The sequence below is a fragment of the Acanthaster planci genome, linkage group LG19 (assembly GCF_054643075.1).
Source record: "Acanthaster planci isolate LZ-2023a linkage group LG19, COTS_SCS, whole genome shotgun sequence".
NCBI classification, from domain to species: domain Eukaryota; kingdom Metazoa; phylum Echinodermata; class Asteroidea; order Valvatida; family Acanthasteridae; genus Acanthaster; species Acanthaster planci.
The window spans coordinates 12,371,531-12,393,961 of record NC_141795.1 but is presented as its reverse complement, the minus strand read 5'-3'; the positions used below and the strand labels follow the sequence as shown (position 1 = coordinate 12,393,961).

Genomic DNA, 22,431 nt, shown 5'->3' with positions numbered 1-22,431 from the left:
TGTTCACTAAAGTTCTGATCAACGTGATGTGCGCCCTATAGTACCATGATGCATAGCGGAACAGCCACCATGTTTGTCCTTCTTTTCCTTAGTGTGATTCTAAACAGACTTTTTTGGGCCTCTTTGAGTTTATCGAGTTTCTGTTTCGCTACCACGTTTCTGTGTTATTCTAATCAACCATAACGTATTGTAAAAATATACATTTGGTATTTTGATATATTCTCTAGTTTGAGGTGTGCACTTTCATGGTATGTGGTATTTTCTCTTCTGTTATATCTTTCAGACTCGTTGACTCTACGTTACTGTACTACCAAGTGACACACAGGGTTAAGGGGTTCCAAAGGTTCCGTGATGTACACATGTACAGTACATTGCATTTGAAAGTTAAAGCTGTGAAAAGGAATGGGAAAAAATGCGAAAGGAATTCGCATTCGCATTTTGACCACAACTTTTCCCCCCGTGCGAAAGCGGTGCAAATCTTTTGTGAACACGTCATGAAACATTTGCGAAAACATTGAGAAAAAAAGAGTGTGCGAAAACAGTGTGAAAATTTTGAATGGGCAGCAGTAGTAGTCAGGATGTCGGGATAGGTGTAGATGCATTGTGTGCTTCGCGATGTGCTGTGGCATGCACAAGGTCCCGTGGCGGTTTTTGAGGAGATTTGGTCTCGGTCGGCATCACGAAAACATAGAGATAACCAGATACATGTACAATGCATTTATTCCAAAATCACGGTACATACATCTGCCAATGCATGTAAATGTAATTCACATACATGACAACATGTGGATACATGTACATGTTTCTGTACATGTGCACATGTTGAGTAGCGAAGTGGGTTAATTTAAACGCTTATAAGAGAGAGCTACAACGGCAATCTACTGTAATTTAGCTGTTCGGTGTTCAGTGCTTGTCTCCAACCTCCACCTTAGCCAGCTTTGATTTTGCCTGTCACATTGTATTTTGCTCAAAAGCGAGAAACATACTGCATTGAAATTTTAATGCTGTCTTCCTCATGTAATCTGAATATTCCTGAGAATTGAAGAACTTTTCTCTCAGACTGATTTTCCTCCACTTTCCATATTCAGGGATGCGCATGTTTGAAACCACAGAGAACAAAAACTTCCTGATGTCTACATTTACATGCACAAATACTACTGTGTCCACTGGTCTAACCATGTGGCTCAGAAACCATGCGCCAGGATGGCCCCATGCCTCCTGCGCAGGGGAGAACTACTCAGTCGAGCTACCCTCAATCTTTCAGGAGTATACGCCGCTGACTATTCAGATTCGCCTCTGCCCTTCAATTATGGACCCTTCGGCGGGCGACTTCAACTTTCGCAGGGTCTTGGGAGAAAGTCATACCAGAGAGCTGGGTTCTCGCGACCATTTGCCATGGATACTCAATCGAATTCATTAGCACTTGTCGTCTGGCCGACTTGAGTTCCTTCTGACAGAAACAAGTGGGAGGCACAGGAGTCTGAAATACACTCTCTCCTACAAAAGCGAGCCATCCGCCCTGTTCTCAAATCTCAACATTCTTCCTCACTCTGAAGAAACAACTCAGTAGTCGGCGACCTATTATCAACATCAAGCCTCTGAATGAGTTTGTCTGGCCGAAGAAATTCCACATGGAGACTCTTCGGACAGTCACCTAGTCTCTCTCGATTCCTTGTTGGGCCTCATCCATAGACCTGAAAGATGCCTACCTCCACATCCTGATTCACTCACAAAGCTATGTATATGCTGGGAACCTTTTTGAATTCACAGCGCTTCCGTTCAGCCTCTCCACCTCACCAAGAATGTTAACAAGGGTTGCAAAGATCGTCACCACTCACCTTTGATAGCGGGACGCCGTGATGTTCCAATACTTGTATGACTGGCTCATCGTCGAGACAGCAGTTTCCACCCGCCTTACGGCGATATCATGAACTGCTTAGGCTTTATTATCAACCCGAAAAGTCGAAACTCGCCCCAACGCAACATCCGACATATCTACGGGCAGCCATTGACCTTCAACGGGGTATAATCTCACCTCCGACCGAATGCGGAACCAAACATCAACCTATTCTCCTTGGTCTGTTGGTGGAGAATGCCCATCAGCCAGTGTTCTGCACCAGATTTTACCACCCGCAGGCTTGGGCGAGAAGTGCTCTTCAGCTCAGCTTGGAAGGGATGTTGACTTACGTCTTTCCCCCATTATCCCTGATACCAGCGGTACTCTCCAAAATGGAACGGAAGCAGTATAGTCTTGTACTTGTACGGGTGCTGACGGTCCTTCCTGCCAGGCTGGAACTGCTCTACCAACCAAAGTCCAGCATTCTTTACCCTCACCCAGCATCTCTACACCTGACTTGCTGGCTATTGTCACACAATCCCTCAAGTCAGCGGGACTTTCTGGTCTCAAAGAGCTGATGGCCTCAAAGAGCTGATGGCAATCTATGCGCAGCATCTATGATGCCAGATTACAACATTTTAACTTTGTGGTGTTCAGAATGAGGTTTTTCTCCACCAATGTTTCTGTGACTACTGTAGCTGATTTTTTCGTGCACCTTTTCAAATCAGACCTATACAAGTACCAACCATCCACAACTACCAGTCGGCCATTGCAGCTTTACATAAGGGCTTCACCAGACGGCTTGACTGTGTCTGACAACGATGCTCTCAAACACCTACTCCGGAGAATGTTTCTTGAGTGTCCTCCTACCAAGAGACTAATCACCTGCTTGGGACTTGTCAGCTGTTCAACTGCTTGCTGGTCCCCCCTTTTGAGCCTCTTAGCGACGCATTGTTGATCAACATGACAGTGAATCTGGCATTCCTATTATTACCTCACTCTGTGGCAGTGAACTGAAAGCCTTGTCCGTCGCTGATGGCCTTATCCGATGGGAACCCTGTGGTGTTCCCTCATCCCCATGCTGGGGCTCCTCACCATTACTAAGCAAACTTAGACCATGGTGCTCAGTGCAAACTCTTAAATGGTACATAGCCAGAACCAGAAAGCTTAGAGGTTGGACATCACAGCTCTTCATTATTACCATTAAACTTTACCGAGCTGCGGCCAGAGACACTATAGCCATATGGGCAGTTTCAGCTATCAAGTTTGCCAACCCAGATTGGCCGATTTCTGTGGACAATCAAACACAACACCTCATCAGGGCTCATGATATCTGGGCAGTTTTGACATCTTGGGCCCACTTCAGGGGCATACCGATGGAGGAGATGTGCAAGGCAACATGCAGAAAGGCCTCATCTATATTCACCTCATGCCACCTCACCGATGTCTCACAATAGGATTCCACACTTGGCAGAACTGTCCTGACATTGGATCAATGCAGAAGGGTTCCTCATTGAGGCGGTCCACCACTGGAACTGCCTAACTGCTCCATTATCTAGTGAGTCCGCACTATATTGTCCTTGGGGCTTGCATCCTCGCCGATATCAGGTTCGGTGCTACTCTGCATATTTAGCAACTGTTTGGGTAGGTTGAAAGCAGAAGACTCCTCCCCCACAGGAATGTGGGTGAGGTCTGCTATTGAATGTCTACCCCAAACAGTCAGTTCCTTCCCTTCCTTTTCCACTTTATTTGGCTTGGATAGTTTTAATAGAAAAAAAAAAAAGAAAAGAAAAGAAGGACAAACATGGCAGCCGCTCTGCTATGCCTCACAGGACTAGAGATAGTAGGCTTACAGGGTGGGCGTAAGTTGAATCTGATGATCTTGCGTTCAGTTCCTTCCGATACACTTGCAGGCACGGTGCGTGTTCACGTTCAGTTTACGTGGGGCTTAGGCCCCACACTTCACGGTAGCATTGCAACGCTACGGTACACGCGATACATACATATACATGGCAATGCCGGCTGCGCTGCCGCACCAGACATAAAACAATGAAAAGATAGGTGTAACTGCGTGTAGCTGCAAGCAACTTCCTTACACGTAGACCTGCCCCTTTCTCAGCATGTTAAGAACATTCTCTACAGCATTTTGGCCATTTGACGCATTCCTCGTAATTGTAGGGAAGTAAAAACTATGTTATTGTCTTTTGCAGAGTGGACTGAAATGTACCGACACAGCCGAATTGCACCCACAACAAACCACCTATGTTTGTGTCCCATTAATCTTTGGTAGAAGCAAATTCTTACAAGTACACTGGCTTTTTGTGGTTTGAATGCCCATCAATTTGCTGTATTCAAGCAGTGCTTAACACATTATCATGATCAGCTGACACACTTTTATTCAGTGTTTTTCGTGAAGTTTTTCTCTCATAGTTTTAGAAACCTGTATGAGATTTTCTTTCCTTCGTCGGCAATGTATAGTCTTCTCAAGTTGCAAAGTAAATTTGAATTAGGGCAGGGATTGACCGTTTATTTATCGGCCCGTTCCAATTCTGTTCTATCCAAATGGGCTTTTTTCTAAGCACCAAGCCGGATGTTTTTCTCTTCTGTCAAACATTTGTTATAATTCGGCTCCTTTACTGGTTTAGTGAATGAATTTGCCTGTAATGAAGAGTGCAAAGTCATGAAAGTCTATTGGGTACCTTGTGGCCGTTGTATTCTCTGTCTCTCTGGGCCCCATTAATTAGGTGGCACTGATGACTGAAAATCTGCTCGACTACTTCCTAAGGCCTCTTCAGAGAGAGAATTTTAGTTTTCAAATTTGTTTCACCATGTTTACTCTTTGCTATCTTATTTCTTGTGCGCTGCCTGGTATAGTTGGCATTGTTTGAATTTATGTACGTGTAACTAGATTTGGGGAAAATACAGCATCTATTTCACAATATTGTGAGCTTTTTTGTGTGGTGAATTTCATGGAGCACCGTGTCGTAATCATTAGAACTTTTAATGCTTGGGTGCAGCTCGGAATAGCACTTACTGGGAAGTGACATAAAAACCCTTGTCACACCAGTAAATGCATGCTTCAGTTTTGGGATAGAGATTTAATTAATAGCAAAATCCGCATTCTATTGGATTAGATAATTGCCTTACACACAACACTAACGAAAGTTTAACCAAAAGTAAACCCTGTTAATTTCACTTAACTTTCTATATCGTGCTCTCTTATTTCTTGAAGAGAGTTTCATGAAAGTTTGACATTTCCAAAACACGCTCAATGTGCAGTGTGACTTTCACAGCTAAAGCTTACTTGTTTTCCTCGATTTTATCGTCATAACTTCAAACTCACTTGTTCAAAAGAATTTAGTACAGTAGGAAGATTAAGGTTCCAAGTTTCCCATGCAGTTTTAATAGTATCTTAGTTTCAGACCCCAGTGTTATGAAGATTCGAATTACATGTACTTGCGGTGTCCGTCTACGAATTGTTTCCGTACGCAGTGTTTTTTGCACTGGGACACCGAAAATTATTTCCAACCGATGACTTTTTAAAATTCTACATGTAGGTCGGCCCTTTAGTTCACTCTACGTTATGGTAAAGTTATTTGCTTGGATAAAAAGAAGGTTTCACAAGTTTCTGTGTTGTGAGAGTTATTGTACTAGCAGGAGGTTTTTTCGCCGTCAGGTTAGACTTTACAATGTTCCATTTTAGTGCCAATTTTGTCCTGTATAAAGTCAACAGTTTTCTAGCATGCCAACAATTTGGACCTGCCGTGTGTGCCAAGAAGAGGCAATTATGGCAGCGTGTTCCATTTAATTTCATATGCAAGCTGCCGCTGTGCTGTCAGTTTGGGCCGGCTTGTTATGTCGGGGCTTGATTCTACTCTGATCAATTTGCTATGTTAATATGAAGGTGAATGCTTGGCCAGCATGCTAAGAATCTAAAAGCTTGTGCGTGCTCAGTGTGGCAAGTATGGAGTGACCATGCCCGTTTTTTCCACAAGCTACCGTAGTTCTGGTACATGCTCATTTGCTTTGTTGGTGTTAGTGTTCAACTTCGATGACTTTCAGGATAAGGTGATTGAGTAATAAACATGGCAAGGATTTAGGTCCATGCATGCCCAGTGTGGCACTATGATGGCCATTGTGGCCTGATGTTTATTCGACAGGCAACTGAATTTCCGATGTACAATCACCCGTTCTGGAGGTACATGTATGCTAAACTCCGCTTTGTTAGCTTGGTGAATGGTGGGCAAGACAATGTGCAAATGGTTTGACCCCCCGTAGGTTATTATCACATAACTCAAGGTGGACTGGATAATAATAATATAATAATAATAAAATGGATTTAGCTAATGCTCTTTGTTGATTTAACCTGAGGGTGATTTACAGCAAATACCAAGCTAGATCTGACGACAGATTCTTTGATGCATTTGGGATAAATTAAGCCAACCGCAGATGGTGGTTGCTGATCTTGCATGTATTTTTCCATATTGATCAAGCATCCCACATGGATGCCATGGCCAAATTGAAGTTGCTCTTTGCATGTCGTCATGCCCTGGGGCATGTTGCAAATTTTAGGGTCAGTGCGTTAAACATGCAACTGCACATTTCGTTACATGCATTGATCTCCCTTTACATGGAACCAGGGAAATGGAAGTTAACAGACAATTTTATGGTTCGTCCGGTGAGAGCCTGCAATTCACGGTGCATCAGCATGATAAGGAAGTCACTTTCGAATTGGATAGTATACGGATTTTCAAGGTTGAGGGGAGTGCACTGTCTGTCGTCTCAGTGGGGGGCGCGTTGCGCGTGTGGTAGGAATTGGCTAGGAGCGACAGGCAGTGCCTCAATTCAAGCTAAAATAGTAAACAACTTTAATTTGGAAGTATGTCTTATGATAAACTTTGTCTTATGTTAAACTTTGAACTTGTATGTTAACTTTTAATCTGTCGTGTTTAATCTTAGGACGGGTACGCCAAGCACCCTCTTATTCTGGTGGGGCTTATTCAATCGCATGTGCTAACAGTGAAAAGACGGCGTACTCTCAAACTTGTGGTCTGTTATGTTTAATCTTGTGCCAGGCACCTCTTGTTCTGGTGGGGCTGATTTGGTTATATTAATAATTTAGGCATATGTCATACATGTACAATCGAGCACAAACATTTTGGCTAGCACCCTCTTATTCCGGTTTGGCTAGTTCAATGGATGGCAAGCATGCCAAGGATTTGGGCCCATAGCTGCCAAGCTTGGCAAGTATTCGGGCAGTCATGCCCAATATTTCGGGCAAGCTTGCCCTGTGTCTCGTGATCTGGTCAGACGTGCCCATTTTGGCAAGCTGCCGAAGTTCTGATATAAGCATTATGAATACAAAGGAAATAAAACAGCAGCTAGGAAATACATGCCAAAAAGTCAAACCTCTGTCTCCATTGCAAGACTATTTTGTGTGTAGTCTGAGAATAATAAAATAATTCCTCTAATGCAGACTGCACTCGCATGATACGTGCTACGTGAAATGGCTCACAGCCAATCAGTTCTTTATTAACTGTTGAAGACTGGCCATGTTGTGGGCTCTCAACCAATAGGAATGGATAAACTGTCCTTATGAATGATTGTGTGTTTACAAACTAAAATGTAACAGTAGCAGCTGCTGAGTTGGGTCTAAGATGGGGCCGTTAGTGGATATCCATTTGAGTTTGTAGTATTGGCAGTATGAGCTGTCATTAATTGATGTTTGGTTCTTCCTTAAAACTGTTTCTTAGTGAATAATTTCAAGTTAAATCCACTCTCACAAGCATCATGCTATTGAAGTCCAGTGAAGTGGGTGTAAACGAAAATGGAACCAGTCTTTATTATCATAAGCATCTCGAAAACTATTTATCATTTAGCCAAAACTGAGGTGCTTCTGGTATATGTTTGGCAGACTGCTGTTCCTGTACAAAGCACAAATGGTTTTGAAAATTTCATGAATGCAAGGTGTAAATATGAACAGTTTTGGTTCCTGTTAAATGTTTGGTACAATTTATTTGTAGATTCAAAACTCATTTTGTTAAAGAATTTAACCATGTAACCAAGATCATCACAATTTAAACTAAAGCACATTTCAAAAATTGTAAATTTATCGTGTGCAGCAACTACCATAGAGCGGTCCATCAGCTTGAGAAATTTCGAGATTGTTGGGGAATCTAAGGAGGCCGAATACTTTTTTGCAAGTGATGCCAGTGCTGTTATAGAGCACACAAACCGAGTAATCTACCTGGAAGATAATGATGTAGCAGCTGTGCAAGATGGATGTGAGTATCTCTCTTCTGTGTTTCTTTTATTGACACCTGTCTTCTGTGTTAGTTTCATAGGGTTTTCAAATGGCAAGGAAAAAAATTCACCTCAGTTACATCATTGCATGGAAGGATACTGGTGAGCCTACAATCACAACCCATCATTGATACAATCATTTTCATAGCCTTGGGCTTACCTGTAACCACTAATCACAAAAATATTTTAATGGATGTTGTAAAAGAAGACAGAGTTATAAAGTTTCATATTTTTGTTGAATGAATTGATTTGCTTCTTAAGCAGCAAGCTGCAATAGCTACATGTATTCTGTTGTAGTTAGAGTGACAAGAAACACGCATCACGGCTGCTTTGCATAGCTACATGTACATACAAGTAAGTCTAAATAGACGCATCAGATCCTCTGTGTGCAAAACAAATTGGAACCACTTTGTGTGAGGGCATATGTACATGACACCCGGAACAATGGGCAGGCCTTCCCCAGGTTAAGGGGACAACTTTACTTGTTAGGAAATGCCAACACAAGTAGGTGTGTGAACAGAAATGTGTTAACATGCTGCTTATGAAACTTATGCCCTCTGACATGAACTGCTTTAATTATTCATATGTCACATGAACAATGATAATGTCATCCTGACTTCATTATTTTAGTATGATCTGTGTTAGGGTCTGCTATCAACACATAATGTTCATTTTTGTCTAAAATGCATCCTTTTCTCAATCAGACATGTAGTTCATGAGATACAAATGTACCTGATGATAATTATCATGTGACTCGTCCTCTAATGACATCATCACTGAGGTCAATTTTTGTCTAAAGCACTCCCATTCTAAGATATCTGCAAGGTTTGAACCCAATTGGATATGTATTTATGAAATGTAGCGCTTTGAAGATGAGAGGGCATTTTAAAAAAATAAGCTTTGAAAATGTTAGAATGAATAGAAAATGTTGGCATTTAATGAATGTTACATAATTGAATCATATTGAGCTGAGTTCTGAAGACTGGCTGGCGAAAAACATGTATAAAACCTATAGCAGAAAATTAAATATTAAAAAATCATTAAGAAATTAGGTGATGTCATCATGACGTGATAAATTTAGCAAAATTCTTTTATCAGGGTCTTTGTTGGCTGTAACTTTGGTGAGGATCAAACATAAAGTTATCAAAATAGTGGCATGAAAACGTGTACAAAATGAATGGGCTGAAATAAACATTGAAAAATCATTAATAAATCAGATGATGACATCATCATGAAGTCATCCAATTAGAATAATTTTTGTATCAAGGTCTTTCTTGGCGTTCACTTTGATAACCATCAAACATCACAAAATTATTAAAATGGTTGTTTGAAAACATGTACTGTACAAAGTCAATGGGCTAAAAGCACTACACGTATGAAAAAACTGCTCCTTTAAATTCGTGTCACATGAGTTGCATTTTGACGGAAAACATTTAATGAAATATTACTTGATATTTTGACTCTTGGGTATATTTGCAATCGAACGGAAGAGAAAATTTAGTCTTATTTCTCATTCGTTCTGGCAGTAATTCTCGGTTGAAGTTGAGAGTTACTCACTCCCGTTTTAGTTATGCACAAAGTTTCAACCCAATCAGACATGTACTTCACAAGATATAGCACTTTAAAGAGTGCCCCTTGAATGTCAGATGACTTGTCACATGATGATGTCACAATCGCATGAGGTCAATCCACGTCTAAAACTCTTAGATGTCAGATAACTTGTCACACGATGATGTGACAATCGCATGAGGTCAATCTACGTCTGAAACCCTTGGATCTACATGTACATGTATTCACAAAGTTTCAACCCAATCGGATATGTACTTCACGAGATATAGCACTTTAAAGAGTGCCCCTTGAATGTCAGATGACTTGTCACACGATGAGGTCATTATGAGAACTTGTACAGGAACCTTTTCTAGCTTGTGGCCTTATAGTGTGTGCCCCCAACACAAACTCAGTCAGATCGATAACAGTGCAAAAGCAGTCTTCCTGTTGAAGAACAGTTTAAAAAAATGTATGGGGAAATTAAATATTCAACATTTCAAAATAAATCAGTGGAAGAAACTTGTACAAAAAAAGGGGGTTGGGGTCAGACGAAGATGATGAAGAAAAACTAGAGGTTTTATCTGTCTTAACTACTTGCTGCCGGGTGCTTTTAAAAATGCTGTGCACACATATGGGCCATTTTGAAGATTTTCAGTTTTCAAAAATCTTTAAAATTCATCATTTCATTTAATGGATGTTTATACCCACATGAATGACTGTTTGGTGGCTACTCTAAGCTGACAGGCAACCTTCATTGACTTCTGAGTATTTCAGCCAGGCCTGCCGCCCTGTAAAGAGAGCCCAAAATTTGTGAGGTGTTCCGTAATTTCCTTTGTTCCCAGTGAATGCGAGTGGCATCTTTTCAAATGCGAATGGATTAGCATGCAGCGGGGCTGTGTCGCTCATCAATGGGGGCCCTGGAACAATTTTGTCCGCGGTGCTAATCCACGGTTGCACTATGCCCAAAACAGTGGTATACTGTTTAAAAACAGTGACGGATTACCTTCGAAAAATGCAAGCTGAAAAATGATGGCAATTCCCAGCAGCAGGCCTTTTGTTCCGAGTACAGTCTTTTGTTACATGGACCAGCTCTTTTGTCCCATTTTGGGCAGCACGGCCCTGTGTATAAAACCATGGTACCAAAAACAGAGTTCCCTGGCAGCAAGTGGTTAAGGACAGAGTAAAGGGCTTTTCGCATTTTTCTTTTTTTTGTTAAGAAAAATTCATGGGAGATACTTCCACATTTCCATTTCTCTCTTTCTGCTTAAAGATCTACTCCAGAGCTACAAATTATTACAAAAATAATTCCAATATTTTCTTTGGTGACGTTATAATGACAAATGTGGAAACCCTTCCAGACATTAGAAGATATGGTATGAACCTTTTTATCACTTCACTTCGTCTGTAAAACTTCCATTTCTCGCTGTCTACCAAATTTCAACCCGATTGGACATGAACATCACAATATATTGGGATCTAAAGAATGTACCTTTAATCTCAACTTGATTTCTCACCTGATGCTGTCATCTTCACAAGAGGTCAATATTTGCCTAAGTCACTTCCCTTTCAAGATATCAGCAAAGTTTGAACACCACAGGACATGCTATTAAGGAAATGTAGTGCTTTAAGCATTGCACCTTTCATATTACGTGAATTACTACCTGATGACGTTATCCTCTCATCAGGTCAATTTTTGTCTAAAGAATTTTCCTTTTAAGATATCAGCTAGGTTTGAACCTAATCAGATGTACTTTTGACATAAAGTGCTCTAAAGAGTGAATCTTTAATGTCACGTTGTCACCTAATGATGTCATCCTCACAGGAGGTCAGTATCCATTTAAATCACTTAACTTTCAAGATATCAGCAAATTTTGAACCAAATCGGACATATTCTTCAGGAGATATAGTGCTTTAAACAGTGCATATTTAATGTCACGTGACTTCTCACCTGATGAGATCATCAGCACATGACGTAAATTTTCCTCTATAACACTTCCCTTTTTAGTTCTCTGCATGGTTTGAGCCCAATCGTGCACTGTACTTCACCAGATACAGTGCTTTGAAGAGTGCACTTTTAATGTCAGGTGACTTGGCAAATGATGACGTTATCATCACATCAGGTTAATTTTTGTCTGAAGCCTTCTCTTTCCAAGATATATGGGAGGTTTGAACCCAATCAGACATGATACATGTATTTAAATATTCAAAATTTAATAACAAATCACTTGATGATGTCATCATGACTTTATTATTTTAATACTATCTTTGTCTTAAGGCCTGTGCGCGGTGTAACTTTGATTATGATCAAAGCCTCATAAACATGTACAAAGTCAAATGGGCTGAAATACCGGTAAATATTAAAAAATCAATAAGAAGTCACTTGATGGTGTCATCATGACGTCCTTGCTCTTTGACCATCTATACACAAGGGTCCTTCATTGATGTAAGTTTGATGAACATCCAAAGTTGCTCAGGAATTGAAGTCGATGGTGGAAGAAACATGTATAAACAAAGGGACTTGGGGCAGACGAAGTCAGAAGAAAAAAACCCCAAAACACAACTTAAGTAATGCCTTCTCGACTTGCGAAAAAGCCAAAAAAAAAAAAAAGGAGAACAAAAAGAATGCCCAAAATTTACGTCACTGGATTGGTTCAGTACTTGGTGGGTATTTCAAGTTTCATGTGTGATGGTAACGTCCTCATTTCATTTGAAGGTAAAAAAAAAAATTACATCTGACATAATGTAGTTTCTCCTCCCAGGCTTGTCAATTCATCGAATCAAGAAGGAGGAAGGAGACCTTATGTCCCGTGAGGTACAGACACTCAAGATGGAACTTCAGCAGATTATGAAGGGTAAGCTTTTTCAATACATTCCACGTTTACATCAATGTACATTGTTACGTGAAGTATTCCATAGGTGTATCATCATCTCCTTGGTTTCTTGATCAATTCTGTGCAAGATACAAGGCGTAGGATGATGGACATGTTCTGGATTACTTGGGTAAGTTGCTTGCGATCGTCTCCTTTCTCATATATGCACTCTATCAAAACTTGTCGTGTTGAATTGTTATGAAGCAAACGTCTGGATGTGGACCCTGTTGTAGAGGTTCCTCCTTTACCAGCTGGGTCTGGCTCATGAATCAACTCTGATGCCAGTCTTGTCAAAGATGTAGACTTTGACCTTGTCTTTGGCTTTCTTGATTTTGCTTTCATTCAAGAAGTTTTCCCGCCAGGTTCGAACACCAGCTGCTAGATGGTAAATTATTTTCAGAATCCAGTCCATGGTTCTGAGAGTAGCATGCAAAACTGGAAACACCTTGATGTCACAGGTTGTGATGGGTTCCTGTGTCAGTCCCAGACGCTCACCGTAGTCACCAGGTTTTGTCTTGATGATGGCTTCTTGTTGTAGGTCTTGGAAGAGGTTTCTGATGTCCTTGTTGGTGACTTCTCCGATCGGAAACCCTTCTTCAATTCTATCCAGATTGTGACATTCTTCTCGACTTACAGGGCAGAGAACACAGAAGCCCCCTCCTCGTCCCATTAGTAGCTTGATCATCTGTCCGTCCACCATTGTGAGATTTAAAGTCAAACTTGAAATGGATCTGTTTTCCAGAGATGTCCAACTCGATGCCCTCTTTCGTCAGAGCTGTCTTTTCCGCTTCGACAGATGGGATGACAGACTCTAGAAGTTCTCTATCCTCTTTTCCTTTCAAAAGAAATAGGGGAATAGCAGCTTTGGGACTGTTTGGAGTTCTCTCCCTCCAGACTGTGGAGTCTAATGAAACCAACAACATTGTTCTTTATTCATAGAATATCAATCTTTAGATCTTTAATAATAATCTTAAGATCTTTAAAAATATTATTTAGATTTTAAATTATGATAAGGGGTTGTAGTAAAATTTCTTTGTTTAGGCAATTGGTTACAACGCCCCACCCTTTCATTTTACCTGATTCTGTTGATGAGCTAGCTGCAGATGGTTCCTCTTCTATGTATATCTCAAGGGGTATCCACATGTACAGGATCATGTTTTACATTTGGGTCTGGGACTTCTGATGATAAATGGCATGCCGACCTGATCCGTCTAAGCCATCTTTACATTTCACTCGAAAATGTTCCGCCGATATGATTTCCAGATAAGCCTCGATCAGCCTTTTCATATGCAGACTACATGATTGTTTCAGGGAAGCCGTCACTGTGGTGAGTTAGCTCGGGAGTTATTTCATGTTTCTTTGCCATAATGAAGTTTGACATGTTCTTTCAGGTCACATTTCAGATTTGTGTACCCTGTTCTTCCCAGGTTGTATGTCAACAGAAAGTAGAGTTCCTTGTCTTCAGATAACTCATTTACCACTGGGACATCCTTGAACAGTTTCATCCCTACATCTGCCAATTTACGATTGCTCACATAGTTTTCTTTTTGAATGAGAAACCCCAAGAGCTGTGTTGTTGAAACTCCATTTTCGTCAGCTTCCTGACGCAGCTTTTCCAACAGATCACTTGTACGTCGAAACTGTTGACGCTGGCCCAATTCATCGAGGGGAACTATCGTGATTGTGTCGCTTTCGGTGTCAACTTCCTCTATATTAACTTGTGAACCAACTGAAGTACAAGATGCATTAAGTGTGTCCCTGATGGTCATAGATGACGTATCCACCTGTGTGATAGGAACTTCATTGAAATTGATTAAGTGTTCATCCAGAAGCTTATCGATTTTTGCTTTCTCTGAAGGTCGCTTGGATGAATGTCCCATGTGTTTCATGTCACTGTACAATCTTCTGATTCGACATGTAATTTGCTCATCAGTGCACCATGGTCCAGACAAGTTGTCATCATCAATAATTTCTCTGGCAATTTTTGTGAAGCTGGGAACCCGTTGTCCACACTTTACCTTTATATACATGTACTTATCAAAGACTTCACATGTTGATGGACCTTTTTGTTTAACTTCTGCCATTATGTACCTACGAGAAAGTAAGTCAGAAAACGCCCTTATAAAATTTGGACGGATCATATCAAACTTTATGGAAAGATATTCGTTTTCTTACAACTACGCTTTACAACGATTACCATGTCTACATAATACATCACAAAAGGGGAAATGGGCTTTTAAAACTATGCAAGTTTGCACATTCTACCGAAATAAACAGAGTGCCGACTCTAAAAATGAAAAGATTTTTAATACATTTTGTTTTACAAAATAGTTGTTGCCTTTTCCAATTTGTTTACAAGTCAGTTACTTTTGGACATTATTTTAGAATTAAAACTTAAAGTGAAGGTTCAAGAGAGAGCTACTTTAGTGACAGTGCAAATCAAGAGTTTTTAGGTAGTGCACTGAGCTAGGCTTAACTACGAAACTCTCATTCGCATCTGAACAAGTCTTCGAGCTGAGACAAAACCAATCAGGCCAATCAATCAAATTTAAAAGACAATTTCAGCCATTAGTGGTGCAACATGACATAAAAAATACAAAGAGAACTTGCCTTTGCTAAGTATAGTCTCTTTATTCACCAAACTAATCGAAATTGGTACGGGAAATGTATTGGTCGATGTGCAGTGAGTAAACAATAATTATACGGACGCAACGGACTTCGTCTATTCACGAATCGTCAACAGAGGGCACACTTTCGTCGCTCTTCTCGGTTGTTTTTCAACGACCACGCTGGCGAAAGTTATGGATTTTTTGATATGAATTCGATCTTGCGGGATTTATGCGGAATTTTCTGTTGATTACCAAATATTCAATCTTTCAATTTATTAAGAGAATTTTACAAAATACCCCAACTGTTAATGGCTGATTGACAAAATAAGCAGCATTTTATTTGTCTTATTTTTACTATCATTTTACGATAAAAAGAATTTATTTCTGCGATCCCTTACTGCTCAGTGGATGTAGGTTTTGAAATAAACTATACATCAATTAAAAGGGTAACATACTGGCTTTGAGAAAAAATATTAAGTAAGCTTACAAGCAATGGTTATAGAGACACGAAATCTTTATAAATTAAGTCACCCAAGCAATATTTTTAATAGTCGTATTAGAGGCTTGACAATGAATTGTCCATTTCGAGTGGAAAGAGTCCTCAAAATGACTTTTAAAAAATTGAACCAAAATTTTAGATATGTGCTGGTGATTAATGCCATGGATGCCTTGGTATCGATGCTGGTGATTAATGCCATGGATGCCTTGGTATCGATGCTGGTGATTAATGCCATGGATGCCTTGGTGTACTAATAATGTGCCTGCAAGTCACAATAGCTCAGTGGCTGGGATGCCCGGGGAAAGCTCTTCAGGTGGACTGCAGACACATGTACTCCCCTCCAGACCCTCTTTCAGAACATGCAGTACAGTAACTAAGATAGAAGGCATAGTGGTCCATGCTACATTACTAATATAAATGTACGAAGTCGGGCGAACGCAACCGACTTCCTAAGGTTTACATGCTTCGGTAGCTGTATGAAAACCTCAAAATAAAATACCATCTAGAAAGGATCACCCTAGGAATGCATTTCTTAGTCCCACATATCATGAGGTGGGAATCTATTGGTGAAAACTCCAACTCTTAATCAGACTGGTTATATGGGTCACTCCAGGAATTTGGGACAACAACATAATTTGGCAGCCCATGGAGATTTGAAGTGAGTTTTATGTGGTAAAATGGGGTCGGTATTGTGTATTTTTTATGGAAGACCTAGTGTTGATGTCTCCTTGAGTTAGGGCTGTGCCGAATAACAGAATATTCGATTGATTGTCGAATATTCGAGTATTATTTTTTGAATTTGAATATTCTAATGCAAAATTCGTGAAAAGGAAGGGAAAGTTTTCTTTTGTTTTAAATGAGAAAAATTGCACTATGGAGGCTTGTTTCCAGTAGTTTCAAATGAAAAATGTCAGAAATCCTACAAGGATTTAAAAAGTAAATTATTCATTCAACAATTTAAAAGGAGTAGAAATTTTCAACAGGGCAAGAAGTCTTGTTCATCTCTTAAACCTTGCTAAATCGTGGCTGGAGATACTCCTAGATGTACAGTAAGAAGCTATTATATTGATCATAGTGTACAACTGTGTGTCTTATTATAACTGATTTTGCATATAAAAATTAATAGGAGTGTCGGTAATGATCGCAGATATCTGATTTCTCTGATGTTTTTACTCAAACCATTTTATGCTATAAGTAAGATCTGTGTGTCACAAACAAAGTGAAATGAATGAAACTTGTGCTTGCTTGTGTATTTTCCATGTACACCAAAAGGTATAATCTATTTGGTGTCCATGCGGTAAAACATAGTGTCGAGGCGTCTTCGCAATCGCACCGAAAAAATGAATGGAATGGCCTCACATGGATTGGTAAACATCACTAGTTTTAATGTGGGAACATGGCCTTGGGATTTTCTATGATGTGAAAGCTGAAATAAATACGTGAAGTGCTGGTGTCCGTGCGTAGCATCAGATTCAGTTTTGTAGAGTTGGTAGGCTTTACCGATCACAAATTTGACAAGTTTTAGGGAAAATTATTAGACGGTGGATATATTGGTTAATAGTTCCGGTAAGGAGTTGCATGATTGTGTCAAATAGGTTTAAAGAAATGTTCTTTTTGCCAAAGAAAGGTTAGCTTTCGATTACCAGTCTAAGTTGACACGGTGTCCAATGTAGCTTCAGTATGGACTTGCAAAAAAACAATGGTCACAAATGTCAACGTGAAAACGGAGGTGTATGATTGATCCAGAGAATCATGTGGTATTTTAAAATAAACTACATGTAGGATAAATTTTTTATTAAAAAATTCTGTTTCAAAAGCAGTTCAACACTTTTAAATTTTCACCCCTATGTCGCACTTTTTGCCTTAACTTCATAGAGAGACCCACGTACATGTACAGTATATATCAGAAAAACAAAGTCTAAAGCTTTACCAAGTGAAAATTCATATCTTTAGACTTTTGATGAATCAACGCACATCACAATCTGTCTAGTGTTCATGAAACCCTATTCAAATAAACCATAATCATCGAAAAGCATTACAAAAGCATCAATCTAAACTGTAGGACCACAGTCAGTCTATCACATACACCATAGATATGATCGGTGATAAGTCCTGACTTATACATATACAAAATCTGCATCTGTTTCTCAACGCAGTGAAGGGCTCCACTCATTCCTGGCCTCCACTAAATTATACATGTAAGTCAAAGTGACAGAAAAGTACACAATCTCAAACCATGTCAAATATTTCACTAAACACGTCTTTAGCTAAATGTAAAAGCAAAGCTTTCCGAGGAAACATTTCCTTTGGATCTAGTCTCGGAACATTACTGACCAGTGGAAATTTTGAGATATCAAACCTTCAACATCATAAATTCGCCTGGGCTTCTCAAAATATCCCAAAGTCCAGACTTCATAAAAATCAATCGGTACACTTTTTTCACAATTTACAACAAGAGTTATAGTGAAAATGCAATCACTAAACCCCAGAAAAGACATACAATAGTATAAAATGATGTGAATAAGAACTCAAACTTACCTAAAATAGAGAGCCAAAACTCGTGAACATAGGAGGAAGAAAATAGTGCAGAGTGCAGACAAAATTCGTCGTGTAGTCAGCACGATGGCAAAGTTTGGAATGCCAAGCTTGCCAAAACTCTTGGGACAAACTGCCACCCAGAATATGCCCTTTCCACATGACTACTCTGGCTCTCATTGGACATTTTTAAACATGTCACACATGACTTCAACACTGATTGGTCATTTATTATCTAGGCAGAAATTTATGGTTTTCACAGCTTGAGTAAGGTGCAAACAACAACTAAGGATTAAGTGTCCCTACATCCTGCTGATCTGTAAAATTTACCGGGAGTGTACACACTGGTGTACTGGTCAGAGATTAAAGGCAGTGGATACAAACACCTCATTCCCACTTGATCCACCAATTGGGGGATCTGATCCACCTTTTGCCAAATTGCCAGATCAGATCCGCGAATTGGTGGATCAGATCTGACAATTGTGTGTAGTGGGAATGCTAACTGCTGTAAAGTGGATCAGGATCAGATCCACCTTTCTTGATCCTCCTTTGGAGCAGGATACAAATCCCTGAATCGGTGAATCAGATCCCTGAATTGGTGGATCACGATCAGATGGGAATGCAAAAAGTGGATCTAATCTAGCAATTTGACCTGTCAACATTCATCCTAGCACATGCGTAATACCAAACGCAGTGACTTTTTGGGCTCGACATTTCCTTGCGAAAAAGTGGATGAAGCGTAAGTGGGAATGCAACTTCGCGGTTTCGTTGCTGTAAGATAACGATCACACCAAAATGCCCAATCATGATCCACCTTTTCCCAAATTCTAGTGGGAACACGGTCAGAGAGCATCCTGTGATGCAGCTTCTTCTGGGAAAGCAGGAACATTCAAAATAAACTAAAGAAAGAGCAGGCTATTTGACAAAAGGAATAAACAATAGATACAGTGCGTCCCCACTTGATCCACCAATTGGGGGATCTGATCCCCCTTTTGCCAAATTTTGCCCATCAATTGGTGGATCAGATCCGGCAATTGTGTATAGTGGGAACGCTAACCGTTATATCAGGATCAGATCCACCTTTCTTGATCCTCCTCTGGAGCAGGATACAGATCCCCCAATTGATGGATCAGATCCTGCAATTGGCGGATCACGACCAGATGGGAATGCAAAAGGTGGATCTGATCTGGCAATTTGACCTGTCAACATCTGTCTGTGCACGAGTGGTGCAAAACTTTTGTGGTCTGATGAACAAAGAAATACCTTTTTTTGGTGTGTAGCTTCTGAAAATTTCAACGTGCACAGCATGCACAATGAACAACTTCCGCACTATGGGCTAGCAAAATGTGTCACCACGCATGCGCGATGAATGCATGCTGTGAAGTGTTCCTAGCCCTTTCATAATTTTTGTTGCGCATTCGTCCATTTCTTTACCTTTTTCATTTGTGTAATTTCACTTGCTCTCCATCAAAAACTAAGTCTGTGTTAGCGTATAGCCTGTAGTGTGTAACAGAGTATCAAAAATGGAAGCAAAGTTTGAAGAGACAATGTATTAGGCTGAACATTTGGTCCGATTCCAGGTCATCCAGGTGGTCATTCAGGTGCATGTTTTAGTAATATCAGTCACAGACACAAGCACTCTTGTCCATCTGATGACTTTACATTTGGTGCATATTTAATTTAGTCCATCACCCTGAAAGGGTGTCAACAAAAAACCTGTTACGTTTTCAGGTGTCATGTGACATGAGATTAAATGTGCAGTCTTTCTCGATTTGATACACGTTTTTGTACATCAGAGGTCATGATGTTATTTCGCTACTTTCTTTTTTTACATTTTAATATTCTTTTGGATAGATTCTTTTTCCCTAAGAACCACCCAAATGTGGAAAAGTCTTTGCTCTGTTCTCGAACAGACATAGATTTCTAGTTCTTAACTTTCAATCAATGGTTTTGTATAGCTGAATATTCAGAATAGCCCTTTTTGTATAAAAGCTGGATGTTACTGTAATTTAGGCAGTCAGCGATGTCTTATTCGCCATTATGTCTTTGAGATCATGTGTTGCTTCTCATTTGTGCACCCACTTCAGGTAACTACAACTACTTTATGCAGAAAGAGATTTTTGAGCAGGCAGAGAGTGTTGTCAACACGATGAGGGGAAGGCTGAACTTTGAGGACTTCATTGGTAAGGGCAATGATCAAACGTTGTGTCAAATTTGTCTCTTCATCATTTTAGACTCTTTGAAAGGTTCCCAAATACTCATGCTTAACCCTTACCCTGAATAATGCAAACTGTGTTCAGTAGGATGTTGTCATACTGGTAATCAACAGCAGAAGCCTGTAAACTACTAATTCTGAGAGAGTTGCCGTCATTCTTAGATGCTGTAGCAGTTGGCGGGCTGTGACTCTTAGGCTGCTTAACCTTGGGATACATGTAGTTGACTCATTGGATCTTGTTGTAGCAGGCTTGTAACTTTTACAAACTCTTTAATACATTGTAGCATGTAGCAGGGCATTAAAAGGGAATTCTGTGGACATTAGTACTTAATTGTGCCAAAATTCAGGTTTGTACTTAAAAATCCACAATTTGCTGCATTTTGGCTGATACCTGCCTAACTAATAGTTACATGGTCAATAACGAAACAGATTAGAAACACAAGGCATTTATAAGTAAAGCTTGATTCAAGCTCTTTCTTTGCTTTAAATATTTTATCTGTGTTAGAATATTTGATTTTGTTTGAAAATGTTAGTTTTGATTTAATTTTTTACAGTAAATCTGGGAGGCTTAAAGCATTATCTGTCAGAAATCAATCGCTGCCGAAGACTTCTTTTCATTGCTTGTGGAACAAGCTATCACTCAGCAATGGCTGTAAGTATATAACAACAAGAATTAGATGATTGGGCTCAGTCCTGTTACCTGGTGACTCTATATCGATTCCTTCTCATTTATGGTCTTTTTTTTCAGAGAATAATTCTGAGGGCTTCTTTTTTTCAAAGCCATACAGTATATCAACTTCACACTTGATACAAACGTCAGTCCTGATACCAAGATGTGCATGTTATTCTGATATCATGATGACTTCTTTACCATTCGTATAAACTTTGCCAGTCAGAGCAGTATACAGTGGAAGTATTTACTATTCAGTACTAGAGTTTCCGTTGACTTTTCAAATTAAAATGAAACATCTTTTCCTTTGTTCCTGACAAAGTTGTGTGGTACCTACATGTACATGTTAGCCTGGTTATATTTGTTTTTGTGAAGCATAGATGATTCAGAATGTGATTTTTTTTACTTAATCAAGCGGCGCTTCAAACTTGGAGCCAACAGAAATATTCCACAGTGCAGTGTTGAAGCCAGTGTGACAGTTGGAATATCTTTACCATTTTACTGTTCTTCTGTTAAGTTTCTATTTAAGTCGTCTTCATTGTATGAAAATTATTTCACATCTCATCCAGTTAAATGCATTGAACATGTTGAAAAAAGTGTCAGATTTTAAACATTAAAAATAACCCATCCTTTACAGAAAAACTGAGAGCACTGTTGCTATGATGTCATCTAGGGAAGACATGTTTCAGTGCATAGGTTTTCCTGTTCAAATTTTGAACCCAAAATTGACATAATAAGAGCATTTCTGAGAAAACTTTGTATGTTTGCTTATTCCACTGTGCAGGGTTAGCCTTTTTGTATCTTTCGACTCTATTATGATAATACTCATGTTTATCCTTGTGGATAGCACGATTAACCTTATTACGGAGGAGTCTCCATAAAGGGGGTCTAGTGTGATTAAATGCAGCTTGTCTTCTCAATATCAAATTCTTTGTTTAGGAAGTCATCCAAGCCTTATTGGTACTATGCAACTTAAGTTTCTGACTTGGAAATTACCGGTCTATTTTTTATGAAGAATATTATAAAAAATATTAGCCTTATCAATTACTAGTTGGCCTGTTTAACTTCCTTCCAACCATATTGTGTAATCCACTTTCCAAATTCACGAATACTTGATTCCTTAAAGGATTGAATAAACAGAACCTTACATGGCTTATTAGTCTTTTCATTGGCAGTTTTACATGTAGGTGTCCACACACTGCTTGAGTGTTCACTAAAACCAGAATTTTCAAAGAATTTTGAAAACAGAAAAAAAAGATTATTATCCCATCCCAGCATCATCAACATTGATAAATGCCCCCAGGGCAAAGTGGTTAATCATCATTGCTTGAGTCCAAGCCATAAA

The 22,431-nt window shown here is 39.6% G+C and overlaps 1 protein-coding gene and 1 pseudogene across 1 annotated transcript in view; one reads left to right on the top strand and one right to left on the bottom strand.

Moving 5' to 3' along the window:
- The window catches only part of LOC110985274 (glutamine--fructose-6-phosphate aminotransferase [isomerizing] 1-like), a 93,681-nt gene that overhangs the window by 34,189 nt on the left and 37,061 nt on the right, over positions 1 to 22,431 (top strand). Inside the window, exons 7-10 of the mRNA XM_022246587.2 lie at positions 7,960 to 8,121; positions 12,448 to 12,540; positions 20,289 to 20,384; positions 20,971 to 21,068. Coding sequence (XP_022102279.1) covers positions 7,960 to 8,121; positions 12,448 to 12,540; positions 20,289 to 20,384; positions 20,971 to 21,068 — 449 coding nt within the window. The remainder of the gene's footprint in view (positions 1 to 7,959; positions 8,122 to 12,447; positions 12,541 to 20,288; positions 20,385 to 20,970; positions 21,069 to 22,431) is intronic.
- LOC147796052 (uncharacterized) lies at positions 12,570 to 15,096 on the bottom strand (annotated as a pseudogene).